The following is a 13,805-nucleotide window of genomic DNA, read 5'->3' as shown; positions in this document are numbered from 1 at the left end:
AACTCATTTTCATGCCACTATTTGCCACATAATAAACTTAACTACGGAAGGTAAAATTGAATGACGAACCTTGATGATGCAATGTAAGTTCTCACGTCAATGATCACATTTGCCCCGTACTTATCACTATCTGGTACGTACCGCTTTCGGAGTAATTTAAAGACAATATGATTCTACTTTTGACTCCACATGGTAGTATTTGTTGCGATAATTAATACACCGAGACGACCTGGCCGAGGACACCAATTGTTTATTTACCTTGAGCCGTTGCCTGAAAAATACACCCGAAAATTATCGGACGTCTTTTTTCTTAGTTTCATAGATACAGTAAAACCTCTATGTAGTGAACCTCTTTACATCGAAAACCTCTATACATTGTACCAACCCTCTGGTCCCGTCAGATTTACATGTAAATTTATAGGCGAACCTCTCTATAATGAACCTCTTTATATCGTAAAACCTCTATATATCATAGCACCGAGACACCCCCGAGACGGCCTAACTACCTCCGCAATTCGTACCGAGACAACTAGAGACCATTAATGCAGCCGGGATAACGAACATGGAATGACATTTTCAGCAATAAATGTTTCACGCTTATTCTTTTCTTTTACACCTTTACTATACTGTAATTTTCACGTTAACCATTAGTTATGGCCATTTTGTTCCATATGAGAGCATACCTAACAGTAAATAAGAAAAAGGCAACGAACTATCCTAATCATTTTAAGTGACAGTAAATGAAGACAGAACGCATCGTTTTCTCTCGAATCATGGTAAAAATTGCACGATAGCACTCGCTTTCTGTTACTTATGGCTTTATTTTCCTGTAAGTGCTTACATACTACGTTCAGTTCATAAAAGAGGCGACCAGTGCAGGTTATAATCTCTTGCCGGCAGAAATATTTCAACTGACTTCACTCCCATTCATGGAGACAGAATTACTCAACCGTATTGCTACTTCCATTTCTAAAATGAAAATATTTCATGAATTTACTGCGACTCGAAATAAATCAAATACAGTTTTGCAATTATTTTATTCCCATATTTCCCGGTGTAGCACTTTCTCACTGCTGCCTTGGTAATTTTTTCCATGCTTTCGTGAACGATCGTAGTTTACAATTTATTGCGCTTAGCGACAGTCATATGTCTTGCGTGCGTATTTATGCCGTGAAATCTGACTCTTCCATTGGGAGTCCGGGACGTCAATTTCTAGCAATACTGAGCGAACATCACTCCATGCGCGACAATGTTAGGTGAAGAAGACAGCTAATTAGCTGATATGCGGAAGAGCAATGAAATTTTTTACCGTCTCCGCCGCATTCTGAAGTAGTTCGCCCAGCATTCTCACTAGGAAATCACGTCATTTTGCAGACCTAGCGTTTCTTTGTGCCCATGACAGAGTTTTTCTACGGAACTCTACGAGCATTGTATTTTAGAGAAAGGGAATTCGACGAAATTTTCAAAATTACGCTCAATTTCTTGTTTATTTTTTGCAATAGTCACGTGTTTATTTATTTTTTATAATCTTTAACAAGTCATACGTTATAAGAATGATGAATCAATTTTCTAAAATATATTATAAGGAGTATTTTCAATTATTTGCCATAAAATATGAAAACATACGAAAATTACTTAATTAATTATAAGCTGATGATGGATTCGACAAATAAAACAAGGCAGCTGCTTGACATTACCACATTCCGAGGAATTTTCCGAGCCATCGACAAGGGCAGGCAGAAGAAAGATGTAGCAGTGACCTTTGGAATACCATCATTCACCCTGACATCTGTTTTAAACAACCGAGGAAAAACAGAAGAAACTGTATATCTAGGCTGCACAAATGAAAAACGCGGGCAGTGAAATAAGAGGATGAAGGAATTTTGTCAAGAAATATAAAAGTTGTGTACTTCCCTCCAAACACTACTAGTAAATTACAACCCTTAGACCAGGTAATTATTTCTTTGGTCAAAAGGCATTATCGAAAACAGCTAGTGATTTATTTTTTATTGAGAGTGAATAGTGATAACGACATTAAAAGTGCTCATGGAACTTCCTTCAGACCATGCACAGGCTGTTTTCGTGGAAGGAATTAATATCCTCAATTTTTGAGAAAAGCTTCATCAAGGCTGGGATTATGGGTGGTAGCAAACAGGAGGAAAGTGAGATATTTGAGAATGAACATATGGAGTACGATAAAATCAACAAAATAGTTGACACAAATTCAACATTTGAAGACTTTGTAAATGTTGATAATGATTTATTCATATGTTCCCCACATGAGTTGGAAGATAGTGGTGAAGGAGATGTATATATATTGCAGGATACAGGAAGAGATGGATTTAGAGGAAGATGTTGGTAATGAGGAATCAGTTACAGTTCCCACCAGAAAAGAGGTTGAGGATTCACTAAACTTAATTGAATGGTTTTTATTAAGCATGGAGGAATGCGATCATAATACGAATGTATTCAATAGAATTGAAAACATTATATCGAAAGAGTTTTAAAAAAGGTTTAAGCAAACCCAGTAACTAATTTCTTTCCTAAAAAGCCCTCTTGAACAAGTTACTTTTACCTTTGTGTAATCATTAAATTGTAAATATATGTTCACTAATGCATGCATGTATGTTTAAATATATTAATATTATGGTTTATCAATAAAATGGTGCCTATCACTAAAACCTCTCTATAGTGAACCTCCATACATCAAATTGCCCAAATTTTGGTCCCCTCCATTACGATGTAAGGAGGTTTTACTGTAGTTCGCATTACGCAACCAGAGTGGAAAACTGGCGCTTTGCCATCATCTACATCACTCCAGAGAACTCGATGATGGCATTACCTCCCAACACTTATGTAGGGTCGACTAAGACTATGGGCCTTTGTCTACGAATGATATGAAAAATTGTTTGCCAATGCCTATCAGTCCTCACACAGTGATGTTCGAAGGATTATAACTTTATACGCAGTTCTGAGAAGCAATAAAGAGGTCATAATTCATCATAAGGATCCTGCTTTCAAATACAGTGCAACCTCGATATAACGACACCCCACGGTGCACTAATGAACACTCGCTACAGCGAATTGTCGCTTTACCGGAGGTGGAGCAAATAATAGCCAATATACCTGTTGCGAACAGATATACAGGAACAGGAGTGGTGCGGCGACAGATAAACATCTATCCGATAAACGTAAGCATAAATCCAGACGAAAGGCGATGTTTTTTTGCATCACTAAATTTCCTTACTCAAATAACGACTAACTATTCAAACAATTTATAAGCGCCGCACTGAATAAAAATCATGCAAAGCATTGTTTCGTCAATCATTGTATTTATCGAACGACAGTTTACCACATAAATTTGAGACTGAGCACTCCATTAACTTCATTTCTAACAGATCGCTAGCAGTTACAGAGGTTAAGGAGTCTTCATGAAAGTCTTCCGGCGGTGAAACCCTCGCTATGGCGAGAGCCAACGCCGAAAGGGTCTCGTAAAAACGAATTTTTTAACACGCTTAATATAGGGTCAATTGACGGTGGATCGGCTATCTCTCGTAATAGCGGGGGTGTCGCTATATCCCATACTCGCTTTAACGAGGTTCCACTGTACATGACTTCTAGAGAAATCGGTGATGGTCACCTGACACTCCTCCGCCTCATTTGAGATGAAATCCCCCAGCATTAAACTATATGCGGAACAGTATTTTATTTTTCCTTTGTTCTATCATAATAGTCATTGCTTCTTGTTTCATTTCACTTTTTCGTCAAAATTTCCACTGTTTGAGTACACATCACGGCTGTATGTGCAAAATGATTTGAATACCAACTGTCCCAATAATTGTGTGTCATTTTTGAGCTCTAATTTTAGGAACTTTGCACATAGCAATATTCATGATTATTGGCATACTTTATGGAGAAAGGTCTTAAGTTTTGTTGAGTGCAAGCAACATTTTACAACTTTAACCTTTTAACCTCACAATGTGGGTGCAAACCTAAGTTTAGAATTTGCTATTTGGGGTTTCAATGTTAAAAAATTTGAGATAGAAAAAAGACGAAATTCAACCATTGACCCAGTATGGTCACACTCAAGGTCATAGGAGTAGCAAAAAAATAGAATACCAACAAAGGTGTCGATCCATACGTTTTAAAGGTGCCCAAGTCATTGGTATTGTCCAAATACTCGTCTTGTCCACGAACTGACCTCTAAGGCTTATACAAAGGTCAAAGGTCGTAGAGATATTATCACACATTGTACGTACGTTCTGGCCTAGAATGGCCTCGTGTATTCTTACGATGTACTTCGGCTGAATACAGTGCGAGTTTTCAAAGCTCTAAGTATTGCTGCCAATTTATTTTTAGATCGCCGAGAGGAACCAACATCAGTGGTGTATAAATTACGTTACTACATAAAAAAGCCGATTTTTGACCTCTTGAAGGCCATTATGAGGGTCAAAGGTCATAGAGGTAAACACCAGGCCATCATGACAACCAACGAGTGGAACCATAGGTTTTAAAGGGTGCCCAAGTCAGTTTTGCAGTTCGTAGAACCGAATCGTAGATTTTTTGACCTCCTCCGAAGGTCATAGTGAGAGTCAAAGGGGTAAATGTCAGACCATCATAAAGACCAACGTGTTGAATTATTATTAAAAATTAGAAGTCAAAAATGACACACTACTAGCGGGACAGTCTGTATTTTAAATGGTCACTGCCAAAGCAATGATCTTCTATATTATTTCTACTGTATAGATACCTTTTTCTCAACTTATACGCAACTAAACTCTACAAATGAGGTACCAAAATGCACAGAATTTATCAAGAACATGCGACGGCATATCTTACTTCCCAATTATTGCTATTGTTTCATAAAATTGGTTTTTAAATAATTTAAAAAACAAAACAAAAACTGGTAAATATTCCTGACGTTAACGGTGCACAAACTTATACCTTTGTTCATTTGCAACAATATTTCACATTCTTTAAATAACTTTTATCAAAATGTGGCTGATTCCACATTCAAGTCGCCTGTTGATACGTAAGTATGAGTCATCATGTGCGTTTAACTGAGGATAGAGTAATTACTTCCAATGTTGTGTTTAAAGAGGTCCTCTGACCTCAATTTGTACATGAACATTCCAATTAAATTTGTACATAAGACCCTGCCTTTTTTTTTCTACATTTTAAAATTAGAAACCCGCCTATCCCTCTGTGGACCTGCATTGAAAAGAGCGGGGGAAGCCCACTAAACAATCACATAAAAATGCCATCATTCTCCTGTGATTTTTCGTATACATGTTTTAAAGTTTAGCTAGGTCATTTCTTCTTTCTCAGAGACTACTCGTAGAAAATGACAATAACCCTTAGTATATCAATTGGTTGTTTTAAAAAAATCATAAAAATTGTGCTACATTTTCCCCACCATTAATCCCGGCAACAGCTGTACACATTCATGCTCAGAATGAACCCATTTCGATGAATATATCAATTGATATTTCGATATTGATATGAAAATATATAAAGCATTTAAAGATTATCACGCTCGTTAAGCCAAAGTTAAGATGTTTCACCTTGATCGAGATGGTTTTGGTCCAGGCAGAGGAGAAAGTTCCCCTCGCGTCGTTCGTCACGCGGATCGAGAAGGTGCCCTTGGCCGACTGCGATCCCTGCTTCCCCCCTGGGGCACTCGCCGCGCTCTCGTTGGCCGGGAGGAGCGCGTCGCACTGATCGCTCGTCAGCAAGTACTTGCACGCCCCCTGGAAGCTGTAGAACTTGCCGTCAAACGTCCGATAGTGCGGGTCTCCAAACACAGAGCACACACCGTCTCCTGAAAATATATTCGGAAGGGATGTGAGTTGAGGGTTGCGGTCCGTTTGAACTTCAATCAATTTATTACCGTGGGCTTTATTGGCCCATGAGTAGAGATACGTGAAAATTGTACTTTGATTCTTATTTCATCGCACTTTCAATAACTGTTTATCGCATTTTGTAGCGTCCATTTTTTTATTTTCATAATGAGGTAGATGACGATAAAATGTAGTGAAACACAGTTATATGACAAAATACAGAATATTTTAAATAATTATGTCGTAGAACAATAATAAATTAAGGAATAAGACACATAGTAAATAATTGAATATGAGACTAAAAGTCAGAATATCAAACGTCCGATAATGGGTCTCCAAACACTGAGCAAACACCGTCTCCTGAAAATATATTACGAAGGGATGAGAGTGAGGTTGCGGTCAATTTCAATCAATTAATTACTGTGGGGTTTTTTGGCCCAAGAGACATTATAAAAGTGCACAACAATTCAGGAAAAAGCATTTGAAAGATGTACAAAGAAAAAACATGACAGCAAGGCTCAGTAAATACAAAATATTTATCCCCGTTGTATTCACTAAAGCTATTATTTAAAATTTCCCATCCAGATCCGATGTCTTCCGCGACTTTGGATCCGATGTATCCGATGAAGGGAAATATCCGCAGATATTTGGATCCGAGGTATCCGATCCGACCATCCCTAATTAAAATAAAATAGGATAAACTCACTCTCAATGCAGGTGGGGCAGCACGTCCCGTTGGGGTGGTAGAGCCTCGTGTTGGGCGGGCAAGGAGTGTTCGGCTCAGCCTTGAGGGAGGACGACGGCGTCAATGTGTGGTGCACCAGACCCTTGGAGGTCACGACGAGGGCCCCAGGACCCGTGCACACCTCCACAGCGCAACGCACCACACCTGACTGGCAGACGCAGGAGCGACAGGGATCCAAGGCACGCCTCTCCCCCTCCTGCAATGACAAAACAAATGAGCAACTACAGTGAATAGGATTTGTGGGGGTAGTTAGGCCACCTCGGGGGTATCTCCTTGGTATGATAAGTGGAGATTTTATGAGGTAAAGAGGAGACAGCTTTGGCAAACGTATTCTGGCAGGCCATCACCCGCTTGCAACTGCAACATAAAACAGACATTCATGCCATTTGCATCATCAACAAGTATACAACAATAATAATGATGATAATACCGTAAAACCTCAATGCAGTGAACTTCTTTAAATCATAGATGACTGTTTCACACAGAAAACCAAGGCCACTCCGTTCCTCTTGGGCTTGAGACTGCGGAAAGGGAGGAGGGGAAGATAAAAAGTTTGTGTAAGAGGCGCACCCCCATTTTCGGTTGCAATTTCTCTATGAACTTGTCACGTACAATTTGCATAATGGTGCCCACTAAAGTATATTAAGCTGCCTGGCCATTTTCCTCCAAAAGGTTGCGGTACATTTCTCTGCTCAAATTAGTCATCTTTTGGCCGACCCCTCTCGTCTCTTGGCCTAATCTCATTTCTTAACTTTTTGTTCGGCAATCTCTCTCTTTCTAAGAGATCGCGTTCTAGGATAATTTTTATTTCATCCAATTTGTTACAGCATCGGTTCCCAAACTGGGGGTCGCGACCCCCCGAGGGGGTCGTAGGCCGTTTGGGAAGGGGTCGCGAGATGTGTACTAATAATATGGCGAACAACGTACTTAAACTTGGACGACCATTTTTAGGGGGTCGCGGCTAAAAAGAATGAGCTAACATTGGTCGCGGAGAGAAAAAGTTTGGGAACCGCTGTGTTACAGTAATTTATCATTGGTTCATGAAAAAAGTTCACTTAGGATTTAGCATTCCTTGTATATAATCACGTGCAACTTATGTTCTTAGGTACTAAGGTTTTAATAAATAAAGGCGAACAAACTAGGTATAAATCCACCAATTTATTTTTGTGGTACTACTAGTTTCGACGCAGCGGTGTCATCATCAGGTACAAAGGCTACAAACAATCAAACATCCTTATATATCATGTGGTATCGGGAGGAAGAAGGTAGGTGGAAGGGGTGGCTGGGTACAACCCGTTACTCCTGACCAACGGTCTTCCACACCCCACCCCTCTCCAACTCTCACCACCCTCCCACAACGCCCAATCACACACCTCAGATTTCCCAGCCACCCCTTCCACCTACCCTCTTCCTCCCGATACCACATGATATATAAGGATGTTTGTTTCTCTGTAGCCTTTGCACCTGATGATGACACCGCTGCGTCGAAACTAGTAGTACCACGTGAATAAATTGGTGGATTTACACATAGTTTGTTCGCTTTTATTTATTAGAATGAACCTCCACAAAGTTGAGCCTGTTACGATAGAGATTACTAAGGTTTTACTATTTTTTTTCACACGATTCTTTTCGGTGTGAATCAACATACATATTCATTAAATTTTCTTCCCCATTCCTTGACTTTTGCATATACCATCAAAATTTTAAGTACAAAAAAGACTACTCTTTTTATTTCACCTTCAAACTCTGAAAATGTGGACATACTTATAAGTTTAATACATTAAGCTTCCCGGGATCTCCTGACAAAAGGCTCAGCCAGCGCCGGCATTATCGACGAACGCTCACCTTGTAGATGACTCCGTCGTGGACGCACTGTCTCCTCGCCTCCGCCCTCTCCTCCAGGCACTTCATGCAACACGAGCGACGCTTGGTCCCATCCTCCCCCACCTCAATAGGCCACACCCTCCGCTCCAACGGACACTCCAGCACGGGGCACGCCTCACGTACACAGTGCACCGTGGCGTTCCCACCGCACCGGCACCGGGTGCAGTTCCCAAAGGGCAAGCCGTCCAGCGAGCCACCCTAGAGGGGAGATGAGAGACATTTGTCCATCACGAGCACGAAGGGTAATGCATCTATTTTGAATGACCGACATCAACGGTGTAGCCAGGGGGGGGGGGGAGGTTCCGAGGGGTCCGGACCCCTCCCGAAATATAAAAACACAATTACAATAAAACCTCTTTACATCATAGTGGAGGAGACCAAAATTTGGGCAATATGATGTATGGAGTGGTGATGGTTTTCCGGGTTTACACCGGGTTGATTCATGTTTTTGCCGACGACAGTTTCGGGCACGTTCCAGCTCCCGTCTTCGGGTCGAAATGATCTGCAGATCTGTGATCCTTATATATATATATATAGCTAGTCAGGCGGCCTTTGATTTGAAATTCCATTGTTGGAAAAGCCGTTTGAAAGATGAGGATGAAGGACAGCCGTCTTCCCTATTGAAGTTCTTTTGGTGACTCGCTATTTCTATCGCCTCCCTTATCAGCCAAGGGAAATATTTATTCTCCCTGGCGATGATTTTCGATTCCTTGAAAAGTATGACGTGCCCAGGTTTCGACCATGAATGCTCTGCAACCGCAGAAAGACGAAAATTTTTCTTTTCGGTTGCCTTGAGATGTTCATTTATTCTGCAGAATGACCTGGGCACGTCATACTTTTCACAAAGGAAGCATTTCCGAAGGATATGAAAAAATGGTTCCTATCACTGAAACCTCTCTATAGTGAACCTCCATACATCAAAATGCCCAAATTTTGGTCCCCTCCATTACGATGTAAAGAGGTGTTACTGTATTTGGAAAAGAAATATTCATTTCATACAATTTGATTTCAGGCAATTGAGGATTATAGTTCCAAAGCTGAAGCTAACGAGCAAATTTCGCACACGATCCGGTCACGTGCTCCACGTGGTGCGCTGTTATAAGGATCGATTTCTCGATTCCGACGCTAGGCGGGCACCTGCTCGTTTGATCATCCCGTGCGCCGCCGCGTCCTCCTCGCCGAGCGCTGTCCTCTCCCCGTCTCTCTTGCTTCAAACGGCCCTCCACTATGCAGGCCCTTAGCTACAATTCACTTTGCCCTTTCGTACCCCGGACTAGCCACCCCACGGGGCCCTCTCCATCACGCGATATCCTTTTAACCCCTCCCGCGCCGCTCACAACCACCCTGCTGCTGCTGCTAGCCCGCCATTTCATCCCCGAGCAAAACCCATTCCTCACACCACCATCCGTTGTCCCGTTAATTGGCCGCCGAATTTGCAATTATGTCTACCGCGGCCGAAGCCCCCAGCGCTAATTACGGCGCCATTCAGCGAGACGGAAAAAACTTGAAACGATTAAAAAAAAAAAAAAAAAAATTTGGCCGCGAGTGCCATGCGAGTGGTGAGCTTAAAAAAAATAATTATAACGCCGGATTGTTTGCGCCGAACCCCTACTATGTCACGGGTGAACTGGTCTTTCTTTAATTTGGCTTGGTAAGGTAGAAGAAAAAGCTATGCCCATTCCACGCCCGCGATAAAATTATGACGTTTTGATGAGACGCTAGGAAATGCACTTGATTCAATTACGGTGAGATGGAGCTTTGAAGAGCGGAGGGAGAAGGAACTTTACGTAATTAATCCTCAGATAGAGACTGCTTAGTGAAATTGAGTTTCACTTAACTATGGCTTAAAAAATGGAAGCTTCTGCCCAGTAAATACTAGAAATCACAACTTTGACATTCATATCCCCCACCATAGAACATCTCACCTCAATAAATCATTCATGGTTATACCATTTTTCTGAACTGAAGGCGGCTGGGTGGAAAATAGCAAGTAGCCAATCAGAAGCGCTGCCCCTTCCACCTCTCCCTTCCCCTCCATCCCCTTCCCTTTTCCCCTACACTCCCCTCCATCCGGCCGACCGGTGTTGCCAGCCTTGGGAGTAACGGTACTATCGGGGGCGGCAGAACGAGCGCCAAAGCGATCTCCAAAGATTCGGCTTGGCAACACTGCCAGCTGGAGAGCGATGTTCACTGCTCGGAGTTCGGAGAGAGACTGCGGGCTCTTGCACACTTTCTCCTGTCGCTCTTCTGTGATTGGCTAGAAGAGTGGGTGGGTTGCGAGCACGCTCAAGGTCAGCCGCCGTCAGTTCAGAAAAATGGTATACATTGGCTAGATCGGCTGCCGATACAAATAAGAAATTTGCCATCTATACATGTATTTAAGAATAAAGTATATGAGTTGTTTAATGATAGTTCATGGCAATTCCCAATGTAACTAGCCATGCTGACATGATTGAGTACTGATGTGATGAGGGGAGAATATATTTTGTTTTCAAGATATAATTTTCTATTGGTCCTAGGTTTTTCTGTTACACCTGAATGTTTTTCTTTGAATAAATTGTGATACTGTTTCAAATGTATATAAAATGTCGGAAAATGTTGTGAGGCTAGATACCAGGGTATCCGCATTCGGGATGCAATTGTATGTATATTCTTGTATAGGTTTATATATTTTGTTTTTGTTTTTTAGTTTTTTTTCTCTATTTTTTGCATTTACTGAGTCTTGATGTAGTGTTTTTTTTCTTTGAACCTTTGTCAAATGACTTTTACTGAATTGCTGTGCGCTTGTAAAGTATCTCATGGGCCAAATGGCCCACGATAATAAATTAATTGAATTGAATTTAATATTTAATTTTCGGTACATACCTTGGTCACCGCCTTGGTTTGGTTGGCAAGCAAGCTCTTGTTGGTGGAGGCCAGCATCGAGAATGGTGGAGGGGGAGGAGAGGAAGGAGGTGGGTACATGGGGTGGGACACGGCCTGCGAGAACCACTCCCCCTCCTGACGAACCTCCGACACCAGCATGCAACGATTCCTCGGCAGAGTCCTCACCGTTCGGCTGCCTACACACAGAGGGACACGAGAATCATTCATTTATTAGTCAAATAAAATTGCTGGCACCAGACTTGCCCTCCAACAGATCCTCGTTAAAGGATTTAAAGTGTTCTCATTCCGATTACGGGGCCTCGGATGAGTCCCGTATCGTTATTTTTCGTCACTACCTCCCCGTTCCGGGAATTGTGGGTAATTTGCGCGCCTGCTGCCTTCCTTGGATGTGGTAGCCGTTTCTCAGGCTCCCTCTCTCGGGGATCGAACCCTGATTCCCCGTCACCCGTTACATCCATGGTAGGCGCAGAACCTACCATCGAAAGTTGATAAGGCAGACATTTGAAAGATGCGTCGCCGGTGCCAGGACCGTGCGATCAGCCAAAAGTTATTCAGAGTCACCAAGGCAACGGACGAGCCGATTGGTTTTGTTCCAATAAAAGCACCCCTCCCATCACTGGTCGGGGCACGAGGTTCATGTATTAGCTCTAGAATTACCACAGTTATCCATGTAAGCGTGGGTAAGATCCAAGGAACCATAACTGATTTAATGAGCCATTCGCGGTTTCGCCTTAAAGCGGTTTGTACTGAGACATGCATGGCTTAATCTTTGAGACAAGCATATGACTACCGGCAGGATCAACCAGGGAGCGCGTATCGTTCTGTTCCCCGCCGACATGATCGGTCAGAGGCCGCGCTTTTTCGATTTTTCGTTCCGTACCTTCTCCTCCAATTTCCTAAGAATGCATTGGATCCGTGCACTGTTTCTCTGTTCCATTTAAAAAAAAATAGTTATTGTCCCTCAAACACTTCCTAAATACGACAGTTACAAGGGTGGAGGAATGAGGAATGTTTAATTAAGGTTCCCGTTTAACATATGTGCTTCGTAACCATCCTTTTCATGCTCTATTCTGCGCTGACCCCTTGGAGACTGCATTATATATCCACTGATTTTACTTTCGCACAACACACGTTCACCCATAACTGGGAAAAAAACGCTTGAAGAGGTGAAAGAGTTTAGTTTCCTTGGAAGTCCAATAGGGTGGTTTCCTATTATTTTTTTATTGCTTTAATCGAAAGATTATTACTCCTGGAGTACGTATTTCACGCTTTTAGATTTTTAAATGACAACATCTATTTTTCGCGATTAAATGAAAAGTGAAAATTTTCAAGCGCGCGAAAACGCGACGCTTAAGTATGAATGCCGGGAAATATCTCCGTACGTCGTATTTCTGGTTCCCCCTCCCGCCCGGTGAGGTGACCTTGAGGCGAGGCTTAGCGCTGATACGTCGCAGGATGCTAGCGGATAGCTGAGTACCTTGCTGGATGGTAGCGCTTGGCTTAAAAAAGGTTTATTAATACCTTATCAAACGAAGAAAACTTTCCGAAATTAGCCAGTTTTAATAGGTGATTATTAAGACATGTTTCCCTGAGCTCTGTGCCTCATGCATGCATTGGTAACCTCAGACGATGTATAACTCCTATCCTCTCGTGTAGAAACTAGGTCCCTGTGACGTCAGGCGGAGTGGAATCGCATGGGCGCCAATCTGGCCTTTTTCAAATGAGGATAAAATTTAACCCTTGCCATTCGTCTAAACCGGTATTTCAAAAACCAAATAATTTGTATATTATGAATACACAAATGGTGGGTAATGAATTGCAATCAATGCCTTTCATTTTCTTTGATGAAGGAAACTACCCTATTACCAACTATGGACAAAGCAAGAAAGAAATAGTCAGTAGAATAGCGTAGGCGAAGAGGGCTTTCCACAAATAGAAGAATCTTCTTACAGCTGAGAATACAAGCATAGAAGTAAGGAAACAGTTCATCAGGAGCTACATATTGAGCATGTTTCTACATGGAAGCGAGGCTTGGACGTTGACAGCAGCAGAGAAGTCAACGAGTGGAAGCATTCGAAATGTGGTGTACATAGAAGAATGATGAAGATGAAATGGATCGACCGTGTAAACAATTGTAAAGGTGAAAGATTTTTTTTTAACTTGGAAAGCCGACTTACCAACGATGGATGAGGCAAGAAAGAAATAGTCAATGGAATAGCGCAGGTGATGGGGATTTTTCTACAAAAAGAGGAATCTTTGAACAGTTGAGAATACAAGCATAGAAGTAAGGAAACAATTCATCAGATGCTACACATGGAGTATGTATCTCTATGGAAGCGAGGCTTGGACGTTGACAGCAGCAGAGAAGTCAAGAGTGGAAGCATTCGAAATATGTGGTGCTACCAAAGAATGTTGATGGTATAATGGATCTAACGTGTAAATAATTGTAG

General features: G+C 41.8%; 1 protein-coding gene across 4 annotated transcripts in view; it reads right to left on the bottom strand.

The window, feature by feature from the left end:
- The window catches only part of LOC124172858 (kielin/chordin-like protein), a 117,776-nt gene that overhangs the window by 61,352 nt on the left and 42,619 nt on the right, over nt 1-13,805 (bottom strand). For all 4 annotated transcript variants that reach the window (XR_006868298.1, XR_006868299.1, XR_006868300.1 and 1 more), the window contains 4 exons: nt 11,335-11,531; nt 8,431-8,667; nt 6,547-6,781; nt 5,565-5,821 (listed from right to left, as the gene is read on the bottom strand). Coding sequence is in view for 1 of the 4 variants with exons in the window: in XM_046552357.1 (XP_046408313.1) it covers nt 5,565-5,821; nt 6,547-6,781; nt 8,431-8,667; nt 11,335-11,531 (926 nt within the window). In the remaining 3 variants the exon portion in view is untranslated. The remainder of the gene's footprint in view (nt 1-5,564; nt 5,822-6,546; nt 6,782-8,430; nt 8,668-11,334; nt 11,532-13,805) is intronic.

Source organism: Ischnura elegans, assembly GCF_921293095.1.
Source record: "Ischnura elegans chromosome 13 unlocalized genomic scaffold, ioIscEleg1.1 SUPER_13_unloc_3, whole genome shotgun sequence".
Classification (NCBI taxonomy): Eukaryota; Metazoa; Arthropoda; class Insecta; order Odonata; family Coenagrionidae; genus Ischnura; species Ischnura elegans.
This window is presented reverse-complemented; position numbering and strand designations above follow the sequence as displayed.